At 46.0% G+C, this 17,549-nt stretch overlaps 2 protein-coding genes across 14 annotated transcripts in view; one reads left to right on the top strand and one right to left on the bottom strand.

Annotated features, from left to right (window-relative positions):
• SYNGAP1 (synaptic Ras GTPase activating protein 1) overlaps positions 1-12,936 on the bottom strand; it is a 33,461-nt gene extending 20,525 nt beyond the window's left edge. For 3 of the 12 annotated variants that reach the window (XM_051996398.1, XM_051996396.1, XM_051996395.1), the window contains exons 1-3: positions 12,756-12,936; positions 9,179-9,300; positions 6,825-6,930 (exon numbers count right to left, since the gene is read on the bottom strand). In XM_051996398.1, the coding sequence (XP_051852358.1) occupies positions 6,825-6,930; positions 9,179-9,300; positions 12,756-12,822 (295 nt within the window). In that variant the 5' untranslated portion in view covers positions 12,823-12,936. Of the gene's footprint in view, positions 1-117; positions 1,402-4,064; positions 4,131-4,311; positions 4,608-6,824; positions 6,931-9,178; positions 9,301-12,755 lie in introns of those variants that run through there. The other 9 variants (XM_051996390.1, XM_051996391.1, XM_051996392.1 and 6 more) reach the window with 6 other exon arrangements.
• A 3,254-nt stretch (positions 12,937-16,190) lies between these two features.
• CUTA (cutA divalent cation tolerance homolog) lies at positions 16,191-17,538 on the top strand. 2 transcript variants are annotated; one of them, XM_051996387.1, is made up of 6 exons: positions 16,191-16,372; positions 16,599-16,795; positions 16,905-16,964; positions 17,059-17,104; positions 17,193-17,242; positions 17,349-17,538. In XM_051996387.1, exons 1-6 carry the CDS (start codon positions 16,331-16,333, stop codon positions 17,452-17,454), a joined length of 501 nt encoding a protein of 166 aa, XP_051852347.1. In that variant the 5' UTR covers positions 16,191-16,330; the 3' UTR covers positions 17,455-17,538. The 2 variants fall into 2 exon arrangements, with proteins under 2 accessions (XP_051852347.1, XP_051852349.1); XM_051996389.1 differs by having other exon boundaries at positions 16,196-16,315.
• The last annotated feature ends 11 nt before the right edge of the window (positions 17,539-17,549 follow it).

Raw genomic sequence — 17,549 nt, 5'->3', positions numbered from 1 at the left:
GGAGGTAGGATTGAGGGCAAGGGAAAGGAGAGAAGAAGGGGAGAGATATCACCCCAGGTCTGTACCCTTGCCCCTAAATTCTCCCTTTCCCCCTCCTTCCACCCCAGCCTCACCTACCCCCCGGAAAGCAGCAGAAACAGCAGCAGTGATGACAGCGAGAAGGTGGGGGTAAGGAGCTAGAGCCGGAGCCCCCAGATAAGGAAGGGGTAGGAGGTCCTATTCCCATCATTTTGGTCTGCAGTCAGTAAAGGGACATAGCTAGTAGGGTCAGAGAAACCGTAGATACCGAAATCTATCTGCTGAGTAGGCAGGCTTTCTCTCAAATACCCTTTCTCCTACTCCTTCAGGGGACATAGCTGGAGAGGAGATAGGTCAAATGTCAGTCCCCTTAAGCAGCTTGAACCTCCACAGCTAGGGACTTCATCAACCTGCTCCTCCTTCCTGGGGGCCTTGCTTGCTCAGAATGCCAAGGCAGCTCCCCATTTCCCCCCTCCTTGGCCTGGGAAGGGGTGGGAGGCGCTGTCACTAGGTTGGTGGGGGTATACGGGCTAGATGAGGAAATACAGAAATGGAAAAATGCTAAGAAAAGGAAAAAATGATTGGAAGTAGGATGGGTAGTGGGTAAGACTGATTCCACCTCTATTGCAGTAGCTGGGATTCTGGAGGGGGGGGAGGGGTTGGAGAAAAAAGATGGACAAAGAAGGGGAAGGGGAGAAGAAACTGAGGTTGATTGGATATTGGGGCTCCCAAGTAGGGGGAAGGGCAGAGGAGGTAGGTTGAATGCCGATAAGGTTCTGATCTCTAGGGGTTACTGAAGGATGGTTTGGAGGAATGGATATTGAAGCTAATGAATCCCAAAGAATTTGGAGGGGGTAGAGGTGGGGGTTGAAGAAATGCTGAGGGATTTAAGGGGGGATGCTAAAGCTCCGGCTCCTGCTCCAGAATGGCTGCCCAGGCCCAGGCTCCCCCCACCCAGCCCCACAGTCACCACTGCAGCCAATGGTGGGGCAGGTGCTGCATCAGGGGTGGGGCCAACATCACCACAGCAACAAGAAGCTACAGGCTGGAGGGGTGGGGGAAAGAGCAGGAACAACCATTTGTTAACTCTATGTATTCCAAAACAGGGAGAGGGGGAGCAGAGAAGGCCTTCTCTATCTTTTCACAAAGATCTGCCTTCGTGGTTGAGAATTGGTCCAGACTGGGATATATAGCTTCCACGCACCTTTAAAATACCAGTGGAAGAGGCCTGCACTAACATATTAACACCATGACAAGGGACATAGGGTTGGTCTTTGGGAGCAGATGTATATATCATGGAGACACAGCTGTACAGGCACATGTGTAGGGAGAACACAGAAAATATGGAAGAATATATTATGTATGTATATCAAGCCTACAGACAGCCTTAAACACTGGAATACATGCTTAGACCCAGAAACATTAGGTGACCATACACAGTATGGGAATACATGCTTAAACTCAGACACATAAGAAGTGCTAATGTGGGAATATGTGCTTAATTGTGTGAATAACGTGGGGAATACATACTTAGCTCTTTAGCTACAAATGTGAGCATGATATGGTGAGACATTTAACACCATGCAAATACAGTATTATCTGGTATGCAAATACACTGTAACCTCTAACACATGTTCCTACAAACAGAATGTACATATCTTCCATTTACACTGCTGATATTCCACTGGTCCCATGTGTTTCTTCCTATCTCTTATTTCATAGTTACTGTTTTAAAAGGGTCAAGAACAATTAGCAAATTCATTATTCTTCTGTTTATACTCAGTTAAACTTAAAAAAAAACTTAAGTACTAAGTATATTAAAAGTCAATAACCATTACTAAAAAAAAAAAGTCATTCTATAAATGTTAGACTAAATCATTAGTATTCTAAAACCAACTCGGTCAATACTTTTGTCTTAAACATTTCTAATCAAAACATAAAACTTCAAACAGATGAATGTATCGTTTTTGGAAATTAAAGATAATCAGAAGAATTAATCAATTTGCTAATAATTCACAAGGCATTAGAATGTATCATATCCATATAGGAATCACCAGAAACATGTATCTGTGAACTCAAACACAGGTCACAAGTATGCAGAGAAGACACATGTAGTAATAAATAAGATACCCAGAAAGATACACAAGACATGGGGAAGATGGGACAAAAACACAGATTTAAGAACAATGATACCAAGTGAAAAAATCCAGTACATACATATATATTTATGTATGTATAAAAGCAAATTTGCTTATAGGCATACATAATTCCTTATCTTCACACTTTATCCCTATACACAATTACATATACACACCAACTACAGAGACTTGTAACACAGGCATTGTGCAGACACCCACACATGTATAAACCTCATGCACACACAACTGCATTCACATATAGAGCAAGCACCTGAGTTACCACTCTACCAACCAACCAGCCTTCTTAATCTCATCATTTTCTCAGAAGTTCTTTCCCCTGTTCAGTTCTCCAATTCCAAAGCCTTTAACCTTCTTTCTTCCCTTCTCCCTACACAGCTCTTTGCCACTAAGTTACTTGCCGATGGAAGAGATGGAAAAGGCACCGGAAAAGGATGAACACTATACTGTTTATATTAGCCTGCCAGAAGTAGTGGGATTTGGGGGCAGAGGAGAAATAAGGTTATTGGGAACAACATCTGTGCTGGGGACAGGAAAGGGAGGAGCTGACAGACCTATACTGACAGTCTCTGTTATGACAGATCCCACACTAATACAGATCCCATTCCTGGAAGGCCTACAGTAATCTAGTACTCCCCATTGCTTCCCATTGGTCCAACAGTAGACAAATTGCCATCTTTCTTCCTCACCTCCTTCAAATATCTTTTTTTCCCTAAGACCTAAGAGATCCCTGCTCTTTTCTCCTTCCCTTTCCTTTCCTCTTTTAGTCCCTTCATCCCTTCTCCCCAAAATTTAGCTTCATCCTTCAGGCTTTTTCTTTCCTTCTTCTAGCTCTAGTTCTAACCTCTCCTCCCCCAGCACCATGCCTCTCCTTTGACTCTTTTTTTATTTTTGTTTTATTTTATTTAATTTCTTTTTGCTGAGGCAATTGGGGTTAAGTGATTTGCCCAGGGTCACATAGCTAGGAAGTGTTAAGTGTCTGAGGTCACATTTGAACTCAGGTCCTCCTGACTTCAGGGCTGGTGCTCTGTCCCACTGCGCCACCTAGCTGCCCCTCCTTTGACTCTTTTCTTCCTTCCCTCTCCCGTTTTCCACTTTTCTCTGGATATCTTCTTCCTTTCCAGCTCTATTCTCTTGACTCTTTTTTCTCCCAGCTTTCTCTCTTCTTTCCTTGATTTTTGCCCCAAGCTTTTTCTCTCTTCCTCCTTTCTGTCCAGATTTTTTTTTCTGCTCTCAACTTGCTTTTCCATTTCCCAAGATTTTGCCTATCTATCTATCTATCTATCTATCTATATACTGTCGTGGGCCCAAGATGCTTTGTATATAAAAAAGTACCTTAATTAGGCAACATGCTCGCACACTTAACCCATTCCCCCTATCCTCAACCCCCTTGCCTGCATCCAGGCACACCCTGGACCACTGTAACAGTACCGCCACAGAGACCCAGGCCAACAACACTGGCTCATGCATATATACACAGGCGTATGTGTGACAGGAGGCACACTGATAAACCCTTGACATGGAACACACAGCAAGCAGGGATACATGTGCACATGGGGTCAGAGATGACAAGTGAGCTGGACATGTAAAGGGATTCAATAAGCATCAGACCAGTGAACATGCTTGCACACACAAGGATATGTGCATTAAAGGAGAGATACGAGCACACATAGGCTTGAACACACGGGTGGGAAAAAAACAGAAATACACATCCAGACAACGAACATACTATCTCCTCCATCCTCGGCTGTCAGGACCTCCAACCAGTCTCCTACTACATCTGACTCTGCCCCCCACCCCCCACCCCCGACAAAGTACCAAGTAACCCGACCCCGACTCCCGCCCCCCGCAAAAAAAAAAGCCCAGCACTCACCCCCCCACCCCCGTTACCATAACTCCCCCCACTCGGAAGATGCAGCGAGAACATGCGGAGGGAGCAGCTCCCGCCGCCGCCGCCGCCGCCACCGCCGCCGCCGCCGCCGCCGCCGCGCGGCCTCACGGCCTACCCCTCTTCTCCCCCCTCCCCCGCGCGCGCCCACGCACAAGCGCGCCCCCGCGGGGCCCTCCCCCCAGCACGCCGCTTTTCCCAAACGCCACGCGCCCCCGCCCCGCCTGCACGCCCCAGGCCCGCCCTTACCTCGTACCGTTCCCCTCCCCAGTGGGGGGTCAGTAGGGGAGGAGGAAAAGGAAGGAGTGGGGGTTCCTGAAGGGGGGTAGGGGCCCCCCCGCCCCGAGATGGGGCGGGGGTGGGGGGCACGGAGGGCAAGGGGACAGTCTGGCCAGGCTCGGCTCGGCTCGGCTCCCTCGGCCCAGGATGGGGGCGGGGGTGCCGGGAAGGGCCGCTGGGGGGAACGGCCGCTACGGGGACAGCCGCGGGTAACGGTACTAACCGCCGCCGCTCCCGCCGCTGCCGCCGTTGCCCGGGCCCCGCCGCCGTTGCTAGGCGACCGCTGCTGCCGTGGCCGCCTCTGTCACGAGCCCCGTCGCCCGGAGACGGCGCGAGAGTAGTTAGGGGGAGGGGGACCCCCAAAACGAACTAGGGACCCCCACAGTTCCCCCCACCGTAAGGACCCCCAAACACTGAGAGAAACGTGGGGCCACAGCTCCGCCCCAAAGAGGTGGAGTCCCCAAACATTAACCTCCACGCCCTCAAAGGTCCAAAGAATTTCTCCCCCTATGGCCTCCCTTCACATCACGCTCGTGGGTGGACACTCCTCCACAGGCACTGGCTCCCACAGTCTCCCCCTCACTCAAGACACCTTTCCCAACATATATTCCTATGTGCTTGAATAGACATCACTAGTCCACAGGACCCCCTCCCCATACATATACACCTTGGGTGGATCCCCCACATGGACCTTCCCTTTGTAGAAAGGCAACCCTCCCCCCTAAGTTGATAGCTTCAACCTTTCGCCTGCCTTGTCTCATACAGAAAGACTTTCTCCTAATGGGTGGATATACCCGCTCCCAAAGACCCATATATAAAAACAGCTTCCAACACAGCCCTTCCCCCACAGATCTCACAATACACACACATACATACACCTTTATGGATGTATTCCCAACTCCAAACACCTCTCAGAAAGACCAAGATCAGAGACCCCCAAGTCCTGAGGACAGGGTAAGGAGAGGATCTGGGGTAAAGGATGATTGAGGAGGGGTAGAGTAAGTGAAAAGCAGGTGGACAAGGGAGGGGATAAGGGCTTTATGATTTACAGTAGATGATGAATGTACAGTTCACACATACATGAAGATGCTTCTTGTGTGGATATTTTGGACACACTATGCACATAAGGCAAAATTCACATCGACATACCACACATATATCCATGACAAACCTCACATATTTTTGAGACATACATGCAAGGAATATGCCATACACAGATTGCTACCCACACACCCTAGATCCCTTCATGGGCAGAGGCTTTGAAGGCATATAGATAGATCCAAATCAACATGATTAGTGTATCAAGTCCATGGAAGGAGGGGAAGGGATAAGCTGCAGGGCTAAGAGTCTGAACCTGTGGGGTTTTTAAAAATGAAAGGGTCTAGCATGCATGGATGCTAGAGTGAGTGGGGACGGTGAGTGGGGGGAAAAAGAATGACCAAATAGCTGGATATTAAATGCCTAGGCCCTAGAAATGGTAAGAGAGGGGGTAGTGATGGAGGTGGAGGTGGGGGCAGTTATGGAGGTGGAGGGTGGTTTCCGCGGGCTGAGGGCGTCTCTCTGCACCTTGGCGGCAGGATCTATGTTCTATGCCTTCATCTCCCCTCACTGTTCCCATGGAAACCTTTTAAGCGAACTTCTCAGGAAGACAAAAATCTTTTTTTAAATAACTAAAGAGGGGGGTGGAGGGGGAAAGAGAGAGGGGAGAGGGAGGGAAAGAGACAGATGGAAAGGAGAGAGTTGGAGAAACCGAGATAGAGGCAGAGGTATAGAGTGACAGGCATTACAGAGACAGAAGGGTGATTGAATTGAGATTTGATGGGAGGGCAAGATGAGAGATGAAATAAGGAAAGGGACAAATGGGTTGGGAGAAGGGAGGGGAAGATATATGGAAGAAGAATCAGGAAGAGGATATTAAAAGTGCAAAGGAAAGTGAGAGAAAAGAAAATAAAAAGAGAAAATAGATTAATCCACAAACCAATAGCCACCCCAGTGGCCAGTTTGGAGGAGAGGGAGGGAAGGTAGGACAGGGTCAAAGGGCTGGGAGGGAAACAAAAGAGAATGTTGATAAAAGGAGTAATGAAGGAACTAGGTCAGTGTCAGTAGGGGAGCATTGATGATCAGAACCAAAGGGAGGTGGGGGAAGAAAAGGATTTTCAGGACAGGAAGCATAAGATCTGGGAAGACTATTTTTATAAGCACCCGGAAACCAGGCAAACCTCACAGTTGGGTGGAAAAGGGAAGGTGGAGCCAAGACATAGGCCTTTTATCCTCTACCCTACCCCAAATCAAGAATAGTTACCTTCTTTGAAGCCCTTTGAAGTATAAGAATCTTCTTTCCCATGACCTCTCCCCTGGTCTGAAAACCATCTTCCTCAGGCCACCCTCCCACTGATCTACACACCCCGATCCACCGTTTAGCCTTCTCTCACACAGTTCCCTCTCCTAGGGGCATAAGAGTTTTCTCTTCCAAAGCCCCATACCATGTTCGCCATGGGGCCGACCCTCCACAGGCACAGAGACTGTTCGTCTCAGTAGTTTGTTTCGACTGGACTCACTCCTCCGGTCTCGAATCAGAAGGGGGTGTATCTATGGGATAGGGAATATGGTCAAATTTTAGAAGCCCACACTCTCCGTCCCTTTCCCCACCAGGAAAACTAACATTTCATAAAGATGTTCAAAATGATAACTGTTTCCCCTCTTATATCTCTTCCTCCTGATTTATCCCGTGTTTGTCTGTGGATGGGTATATTCCTTTCCTATTTTTTATTCCTCACACCTATCCTGTCACTGCTCTCCATCTCCTTCCATACATCTTAAAGATTTGTTTCTTTTCCAATTCATCTAGGATTTTATGTTCACCTTGTCCAGTTTCCCCTTGACCTTCAGTTTCCCTCATTTTCTAGTGTTCCCTTCCCCAGCCCCCTTTACTGCCTGTCACCGGGGACAGCAGAAGCTGCATTTATAATCAGGATCACAGCTTGTTTCCCTCCCACAGCCAGGCACTCGGCCAGACTGGGACCCAACCCTCCCTTTCCCCAAAGGCCCCAGTCACCTCTCCCTACTTCCACTCTACTATCCACCTGATTCCCCCTCTAACCTCTTCCCCCAGCCTCCATTATGTCTTGTTATTATTCCCAAACCTGTCCCTAGATATCCTCCAAAACCTCTCTCACTCTTATCCCTAACATTTTCCATTCCTTGTGACAACCTCAGGCTTTGGAGCCCTTATCTCCATTATATTCTTCCACAAACCCCCTTCCCTAATCATCTCTTCTCTCCACCACTAGAGGCCAGTGTCACTTTCCAACTATCTTCCAATCTCCAATAGGCTTCCCTTGGTCACTGCACACATTTTCTCAATCCACTAACCCTCACCTGAAGTTTCTCAATTCCCTCATCAACCTCTTGAAGGGTCATTTTAAACAGCCCTTGAGCAACCTGGATATCCTTTGAAATATCAACTCACATTCCTCTATTTATCCTCCCATTATCTTTAACACTATACTACCATCATTTTACAAAAACATCTGGTCACCTCTCATTAGACTGCTCTCCCTCACTGAATCGTACTCAACTTTTCTCTTCACTATTAATGCCCCCAGTTCTTTCGATGCAGCTCTAACCCCTGATAACTGCCAATCACTCCACATAATCCACTCTTTAACCCTTCAGCTCCCAAATCAATCTTTTCTTCCCTTACCCTTCATTTTTTTTCAATTCAAATTCCTGGCCCCTAAGTTTCCCTCTATTCCTCTAGCAACTACTTCTTTATCCTCTTATCTATCTCTCACAGGGTTTTGTTTTGTTTTGTTTTGTCTACTCTTTCGCTTAGTGACTTTCCCAACCACTTCTGACTTTTCTGGTTACCTATATTATACTCTGACATTTATCTGGTCTCTCATACCCTTTTAATGTTTCCCTCCATTCATTTGAATTATCAATACACCACTCTCTTACTATCCTTTACATTTGTCCCACAGTCCTATTTTACTCCCCCAAACTATTCATTCACCTCTCTAGCTCCCAAATCATCCCTCTCCACTCTTGGGGTTCCAAATTCTCTAAACATCTGTCACTCCCAACTCCCTACTGTCTCCCAGGTTTCCACCTCTTGCTCCCATCTGCACTTTTACTTTCCTGGCCTCACAATTTAATCTCTAATTATTAATAATCCCTTATCCTCTAAATTATTAGGTCACTACCTTCTTTACTGTTTCACAGCCACCCATAATTCCTCAGATCCCTGATTTATCTAGCCCTTGCAATCTACTATTTTACTTTATTCTCTCTCTCCTTGTTTTCCCTAATGCCCTAAACACATAAAGTTCTTTGCATTCACCCTGATTTAACCCACCATTATCCTTTCAACTTCCCTTTTCTGTTAATTTCAGTCCTAAATACTCAGCCTAAATACTCGGATTAGATTAAGGAGTAGAAATAAAGGTGTTTGGATTAGTGGATTATCTTCTATCCAGTTAGACAACTTAATTTCTCACCCTATCCCACCAGTCCTTCCCCATTTTACCTAACACACCTTCCCCATTATATTTAGCTTATCTGCACTATGATGATGAAGAGATGAGATATGAAGGTTCATTTCTAAATTGGAATCTCTTTTTCCCAACAGAAGGAAATTGTTCAGGTTGAATGGACATCTCTCTTGCCTCTCTCCTGTCTCATGCTTCATTCCTTCTTTCTCCATCTTCATTTGTCTCCTTTCTCTTTCTACACCTTATTTTCTTTCTCTTCTTAAGTCATAAACTCTCTTTCCCAACTCTATTTCCTTCCCATATAAAGAAAGGTCCTCTGTGCAACCTCCCTTCCTCTCTCTCACCTCTTCTTCGTCCAGCATGAGTAGTTGATTCCCCGAGATGATGCAGAATCGGGGGTTCCAGCCAGGACGTTCATATGGGGAATGAACGTACTGGGTTCGGTGCATAGGGGGTCCCCGTACATCTGAGAAATAGATAAAGAGAAGGGTCAAGGGGCCCCACACATCTGGGAGACAAATATGGAATAAGGGGAAGTTTAAATATTTAAAGGATAATAGCCTTGTAGATAGATGGAAAGGGACATGATTGGTAAGGATGCTACACATTTTGAGGGACACAGATAATGGGATATCTGAAAAATCTGGAGGAATACAAGGTGAACCTGATCATCTAGGAAAACAGGGAGGGTAAAAGACATCCTACATGTCTAGGTGAATATAGGAGATAAGAATTTAGTCAGGGTATATACAAAGTGTCAGTATTTCAAAAGAATAACTGAGTGGGGGAAACAGAGAAAGTGGTCTGGAGTGGGCAGAGGGAGGGATTGAGGGAAACAAAGGCTAATCTGAATGTATGAAAAAACAATGCTTACTATGTGCAAAGCAATGTGCTAAGTGATGGGGATAACTAATAAAAAAAAGGATTGTGCTTTTGGAAACAATATAGAATTAACAGAAACATATTCAAGGGACAGTGAAGATGGTGAAACATTGGGAAGTACAGTAACATGAGGTGGGGAAAGAGTGCACATTTAGGAAGAGTGAAGGTGTCCCAAACAACTGTGTTGTGAAAAACAAATTTCTGGGAAAAGAAGGAGGGAGATACCTGTAAGTCTCAGAAAAGATGGAAGCCATCCCTTCCATGGCTTCCTTAGCCTTCCCAGGTCCCTAGGGACAGTTTTGTTTCTTGGGGAGCGGAAGGGAGGAGGGGAAAGCTCTTATCAGCAACTGGCCCAGAAAGTTCAGGTCCTTGTTTAGGGAAGGAGGAGAGATCAAATTGGCCTCTTAACACTACCCCTCAAAAAATCATAACATGCACCCAGGAAACTGCCCCTGTATATATCTATGGTTTCTCCCTCCCAAAAGGTAGGAGAAGCAAGCCTTTAGTACAGAATATTCCCCAGGACACAGTGTGGAAGAATGGAAAAGGGAAAGGTAACAGGGATACCATCTCTCATGAAAGAAATGGGGAACTCTGTAAATCTGGGATTAGGACATCTGGGGAAATTATGAAAATCCGAGAATCTATACTTGATACCCTGAGATACCCCTTTATCCCATTCTCTTAGTTTCATTGCCTTTTAAGTGAAACCTAACCCCAACAAATTATGGCAAGGAAGTTATCCTTAGTATTAGTAGTAGTATTATCAGCTATGGTTTACATATTGCTATAAGGGCTATAAAACACTTTAGATTATCACATCTGAACCTTGAAACAATCCTGAAGTTTGTAGTGCATGTATTGTCCCCATTTTACAGCTGAAATTGAGGCTAAAACAGGTTAATGAGACTATGGAGATATATCAGTGTGGGAAATCAGTCTGCATGTTTTAGTGAAAAAAATGAGGCTACTGTGTGGTAAGACTAAAATCAGATTAGGGGCACCTGAGTGAAAAAAAAGAAAAAATGAAGTTTTGAGGGTGTTAGAGGAAGAAAAGCAAATTTTGGAGCCTCAGGGAAATAAAATTATAGGTATAGTGGAGTGAAAAACAAGTTTTAGACTCCATGTGATATAGGGCACTTGGTCTGGTGATCTTTCCAAAACCTAATTTCCTTCACGGCCTCTTAATTCACACACTCAAAAAATGTTCCCCTTTCCTCCTGTCTTCTACTTGGCTTCTCTGGTTTGCTGGCATGGATAAGGAAAAAAAAGATGAGTCAGGGTTAAAGATAAACCCTCCTCAACTACAGACACTCTATAGTGTCTAAATAACCTAATAGTCTCATCTACTAATACCATAATACTTTCCAGACATGAAAATCTCACTTATCAAAAACATATTAATGTTCTAGATAGTACACATCCTAATACCAGCATGAGCACTTCAGTATCCAAAGTGAGATCTTATCATGCCACTTAGGGAGGGGCTGATTGCAGCAAAAAGGATGAAAATTAAACCTCAAGAAAAACTTCCTTTTGGGAGAAGTGAGGGAAGACATGTATACTCATCTGCCTAATTAGGATTCCTATCTCTCCCATCTTCCCTTCCTCTCCCCCATAGTCCCTGGCCATGTGTCTAGGCTTGAAAATAGATGGGCAGGACAAGACTAGTTGAAGCAAATGTGTATGTTTGTGGGGATGGAGGGATAAGGGGAAGGGCCTACAGTGGTGTAATCTCTCTGACTGCTCACATGGAATATCCTAATACTGGCCACTCATCTACTAATACTAATATCTCGATACTTTACAGACATGAAAAATACCTTTAATCTCACCACCACTAACCCCAAACTTACAAAATAACCTAAGGAGTTAGGAAGGAAGGAAATGAGATAAAGAAAAGGCCATTAGAGGGGAGGGGAGGTAAGGCACAGCTAGGCCTTGGAATAGAAGACTGGGGTAAAGAATGGAACCTGTTATGGAATGGGGCATATAAGAAAGACTTAGGGAGACAGACTTAACAAGTACCCTTGGGAAAAGAAGAAATAGCTTGAGATAACTGGATATGGACCAGAAAAATAAACATGATAAGGGAGGAGGGTCCAGGGAAAGAAGAGGGGGAGAAGAGGGGATTGAGAGGATGGGACAGATATAAAGGAGACACCAGGTGGAGGAGGGATATAAGGAACGGACACCAGGAGAGGGGACAGATATAGGGGATGGACATAAAAGGGGACTAATATAAGAGATGTACACCATATGTGTGTGTGTGAAACATAGGTGATGGACAGTAAAGGTGGGATGGGGTTTGAATATAGGGAAATGAGGGGAGGAGGGATGGTGAGATGAAAATGAAGGTAGGACTCTCGTTCTATCTCATTGGTTAGGGACTTGGGGAGCAGGGGGAGGCCCAGTTCCCCACCTCCCAGTCTAGTTTTCTCCCTCCCCCCCATCTGGCCCTCCCTCTGCCCTGGTCTCCCCCCCTCCCCCAGCCCACCTTCCCTCCCCACTCTTTCCTCCCATCTGGCCCCTCCATCATTCCCTTTCTCCCCTCCCCCTCCTCCATCTGGCCACCTCTTCTCTTCCTCCATCCTCCAGCCCTTTCTCCATCTACCTGGTTCTTTTACCCCTCTTCATTTTCATCCCTCTACCCCTTCATCATACTATCCTTTTCCTCCACCCCTACCTTCCTATTTCTCCCCTTCTCTCTTCCCTCTCCATGTCCCTCCCCTTAATACCCTCATATCCTATATCTGTTCTCCTTTATACCTTTCCCTTCAGTGTTTCCTCTTTATCCCTTTATCTAATTCTCAATATTTCTTCTCAAGGCCTGCTTCTCGTATCCCCCTGATTCCCTTATTGCTCCAGTCTCCATTTATACCTCCTTTCCCTATTTCCCCCCACGCCAGGCTCTCCGGCCTCTTTTCTTTCACCCTCTCCCCTTTCCCCCTCACCCCCGGCCTCTCCTCTCCTCCGCCCCCTGCCCCTCCCCCTCTCCCCCTCCCTCTTTTGATTCTCTCCCCTCCCCCCACCTCGTACCTCTGAAGGGAGCATAGGACATCGCAGGGATGCTCCCCCGATGGATGGAGGCTCGAGACCTGCTCATCAGGCCTGGGGGGAGGGGGCGGGGGGGGGAAACAGGGGAGAAAGAGAAGAGAGAGGGGGAGAGAAAGAAAGAGGGGGAGAAGGAGGAGGAGGAGAGGAGGAGAGAGGAGCAGAGAGGAGCAGAGAGGAGGAGAGAGGAGGAGGAGGAGGAGAAAAGGAGCCAACAGCAGCGGCAGCAGCAGAGAGAGAGGGGGGCGGGGGAACAGAGAGGAGAGAGCAGGAGGAGGTGGAGATGCACTGCAGCCCCCACCCCTACCCAGAGAGAATCAAAGACAGGGACCCCTGACTCAGAAATAAGAGATGCCAAATAAAGAGACCCCAGGCCCAGAGAAAGATAGAAACCTGAAGAAAAGAGAAACCAGATCTGGAGAGACTAATGACAGAGACTCAGAGGAGGGAATTAGGAGAGATTTCAGACCCAGTGAAAAAAGATCTGAGACATCAGACCCAGAGATTTCAGAGACAGATCTCCAAAACTGAAACTCTAGACCCAAGGGGAGATCTGTGAAAGATCTAAGAAACTAAGCCCCTCAGATGCAAAGAGAAATCTCAGACATTCTAGATTCCAGATTTAGGATGAGTTGGATTCCCCTGACACAGATCCCTCTCAAACAAGGAGACCTTATTAAGAGAGCTACTTAATCCAAGAGAGATCCCAGATCCCAAAGAGTTTTTAAAGATAACGACTAGAGACCAATGATATATTAGACTGTTATTTGGGGGTAAGAAGCTTCTCTCCTGCCTCCACCTCTCATCTATCTCGATTCCCTCTCAATTTTGGGGTCATGAGATGTGCCCGAGTCCCAGGGAAAGAATGTAGGGCAGTCCTTGGATCCATGTGGAATATGGTAGGTTAAAGATCTTAAGTGGGGGAAGGAGAGGGTAGCTGGAATAGGTGGAGTTCAGGAAGGATGGAGTTGAAGGATGTCCTGAAGCACCATTATCACCCAAGTTTCCCTATGTGATCTGTCCAATATTTTCCCTTTCCTTTTCCAGCAATCTTCACAAAGTTGTGGTCTAGCTCAAATGCCACCATCTCTATGCTTTCCCAACCCACTATAGACCACAAAGTTTCCAATATATCAGAGCTGGAAATTTCAGATGAAGAAAATGAGGCACAGTGACTTGTTCAGTTATGTCCAATGATTTATGACCCCATGACAATCCATGAGAATTTTCTTGGTAAAGATATTGGAGTTGCTTGCCTTCATTTCTTTCTCCAGTGGATAATCTTTTGTCAGCTAGGACTATCACCAAGATAAGGCAATAATCCATGCAGCAGTTAAGGGTCAAGTGATTTGCCAAGGGTCACATCTGTAGGAAGTATATGAGACTGGATTTGAACTCAGGCTTCCTGGTTCTCTTGGAGTCACAGGCCCAATGCTCCATTTATTTGTTTTCTTAAATTGTCTTAATTCTTCCTCTTGTCTCTTATCATATAACCTTGTATCTTTTTTTTGTGCATCTTATTCCCCTCTACTAGATTTAAACTTGAGTACAATGAGTGTGATTCTTCATCTTTCTTTCCATAATACCCAATTGCATAACATCACAGCTGGTCTTTAATATTAGCTGAATTTAATTTCACCTAAATTGTATTTATGGCACACCTATCTCTTATTAGACTGTAAGCTCCTTAAAATCAGGAAATGTGAAGATTATTTTTTATTCTCTGTGCCTACCAGTAATTTTACCACAAAGGTGCTACCAGTATTTACAGCATGCCAAGAAACCTTAGGGAGAAATTTTCTTAGGGGATAAGTTTCATTAATTTTAATTTTTAATTTTATTTTTGCAGGCAATTAGGGTTAAGTGACTTGTCCAGAGTCACACAGCTAGGAAGTATTAAGTCTGAGACTGCATTTTAACTAAGGCAATCTAACTCCAGGGCCACAGCTCTATCCATTTCACCATCTAGCTGCCTCTGGGGATAAGTTTTAGAGAGTTTTATGACCCTCAGGGCAAGTGACTTGCCCAGTGTCACACAGCTAATGTCATTAGCTATATTTGAACTCAGGTTCAAATTTCACTATTAACATGTTGCTTCTATATGCCATTTGTATCATCACCATAGTTATTCAAGATTTGCAGTACCTCAACTATTACCACTACCTTTTCATCTTACAGATAAGGATACTGAAGCTGAAAGAAGTTAAGTGATTTGTCCATGTTCATGCAGTAAATGTCAGGTAGAATTTGAACTGTCTTCCTGACTCAAGATACTGTCCACTGCACCTTCGGCTTATATTTAAGAGTTAATGTGTTTGTCCACAGTAACCCTGAGAGGTGAGTAATATAAATGTTAGCTTTTTATAGCTAAGGAAAGTAAGACTCAAAGAGGTTGACTTGTTAAAGGTTACAAAAAATGACAGGCAACATTCAGGACTCAAGCCTTTTGGGTTCACGTCTTGTTCCTTCTACCCTCCGATACATAATTTTAAAATGTTAGTCTTCAAAGAATTCTGAAATCTGACTATGGGGGAAAGGAGGCACAAACCCCGTCTCACGAATAATTCAGTGATCTCGAGCTCCGAATGCATGCAAAGCCCTCTCCTCTCTTTTCACACTCCCGATCCCCAAAATTCGCTCTGGACTCCACCCTAATATTTTCTCCCTAGCATTTAGCCATTTGAGTTTCTCCTGGGTCACACCTACGGTTACAATATCACAAGTATTCAGAACTCGATCCTTTCAGTTTGCAGATTAGGAAAATGAGGCCAGAGCCTCCCTGCCTCTAGCCCATAAATCGAGGTCCTGAACTGCAAGGAACGCTGCAACCTTCTCTTCACCAAAGGTGTAACATCTCCCTTGCAACTATGCGACTTCTCCTTATTCCTTCAGATCTTATCACTCTCTGGCCAGTTTTACTAATTGTTAGTGGAAAAAGTTAGTACCAGCCAGTTCTAATCCATACTGGATGTCACGACGGTCCACCCAATAGTGACGCAGGAACTGGGAGGAGTTTCCTGCTCCTATTCCTCCGCCCCAACCAATGTCACGTGGCATGAGGACTTGGTTTAGGATTAGCTGGCTCCCATCTCACGCAGAAGCCCTACTTTGGCTGGAAATAACTATCAGTCCCTCCTCTTCCCTCCCCTAGGACTGTTTTCGTCACTCTCCGGCCTCCTACATCACGTGACGAGAGAAGCCCGCAACGAGTTTGGCTCTCGGGCAAATGATTTTTAACGGTCATTCAGAGGCGGAGGAGGGGATGGCACGTGTCAATGCATTCATCTCCTGATTGGCTAATTCTTGCTCTTTCCTCTCATGGTTTTCCTCCTCTTGAGAGCGGAGGAAAATCGAGAAACAGGGACTTCTGGGATTGGGGTGGAGCAGTGAACTAGACGCTTCCTTCGTCACATTGTGTGGTGAAGATTCGGGCTTTCCTGTCACGTGGCCGCCTTACAGGAACGGTTTCTTTTTTTTTTCTGGACCAGCCTCTGGGACGTTTTACTCCTTTTCTGCGACGTGACCTTTAACCCCGTCTATCTTAGGTGGGCCTAGGCTGCATGTTAGTGGGGCGGGGACCCCTTGTCTGGCTCGGCGGAGTGGTGAGTGATGATCCCCACCCCTTTTCGAAGATAACTGAACTTGCCCATCCAGCCTCAAAATCGATCTCACCGTCCCCTTTTGGGCAAGAATCTGTGGCTTGTTTACCAGCCTAGGAAATAATCCGGGTTGTGGAGGGACAGGGCGCTTATCAGTTTCGGTGTTCTCAGGCCAGAGCTGGGGACCCGGAGGTGGGGTTCCTCCTTTCAACGCGCCCCCCACTTACAGGCAGCGTTTCTGGCCTTTCTGTGGATGCACTCTCTGCTCTCCACGCACCCCTGTCTCCGCCTGCTCTCCCGAGCTCTCTCCATGGCCACAGGGTCGCCCGAAGCCTCGGTCCCCACTGGCTCGGACTACATCGCTGGCTCCGTCTCTGTCGTCTTTGTCACCTGCCCCAATGACAAGATCGCCAAGAATATTGCCAGGTGGGGGGGGAGGGGCGCGGAGCGGGCTGGAGGTAAGGGGTCTGACATTTAGGGGGAAGGAGGAAAGTTGGAGACGAGGGATCCGATATAAACTGGACTTCATTTCCAGGTCTGTGGTGGAAAAGCGACTGGCTGCCTGTGTCAATCTAGTACCTCAGATTACATCTGTGTAAGTCATTGGGAAGGTGTGGAGAGATTTCCTAGAGAGTGTGCATAATTCCCCCTCCCTTCACCCCCCAGTAATTCGTCCTGTTGTCTTTCAGCTATGAATGGAAAGGGAAGATTGAGGAAGACAGTGAGGTGATGATGGTAAGATCTTTCATCTTCCAGCTCTTTTCCCAATATTTTAGCTCCTGTTCTCATCCAGTTTACTGATCTAGTCCTCTATATATTCCAGATGATGAAGACTCAAACTGCCTTGGCTCCATCCTTGACAGAATTTATTCGGTGAGTATATCAATAGTTTTTTGTGGGAATTAGACATGAATCCTGGGTGTATTTCCAGGTGGATGAGAAAATACTGTTCAACTCTTGATCTTTCCTCTTCCTCTAGTACTGTTCACCCATATGAAGTGGTTGAAGTCATTACATTGCCTGTGCAACAGGGCAATCTCCCATACCTTCACTGGGTAAAAGATAGCACCACCACTCATCAATGATGACTATTTTGATGGACTTCTGAGCCTACTGATACCTGATAACTTTTACATTTTCACTTTCTTTAAATAAACCCTATCCCCAGATGCCTCTTGAC

Source organism: Antechinus flavipes, chromosome 4, assembly GCF_016432865.1.
Source record: "Antechinus flavipes isolate AdamAnt ecotype Samford, QLD, Australia chromosome 4, AdamAnt_v2, whole genome shotgun sequence".
NCBI lineage: Eukaryota > Metazoa > Chordata > Mammalia > Dasyuromorphia > Dasyuridae > Antechinus > Antechinus flavipes.
Note: the sequence above shows the minus strand (reverse complement) of the source record. Positions and strands in the feature narration are given on the sequence as shown.

Excerpts from the sequence above, each read along its gene's own strand:
- CUTA (XM_051996387.1), top strand. The coding sequence starts at position 16,331 with ATGTTAGTGGGGCGGGGACCCCTTGTCTGGCTCGGCGGAGTG. Across the intron at positions 16,965-17,058 it reads GTACCTCAGATTACATCTGT|CTATGAATGGAAAGGGAAGA; the intron begins GTAAGTCATTGG and ends GTTGTCTTTCAG. Across the intron at positions 17,243-17,348 it reads TCCTTGACAGAATTTATTCG|TACTGTTCACCCATATGAAG; the intron begins GTGAGTATATCA and ends CTCTTCCTCTAG.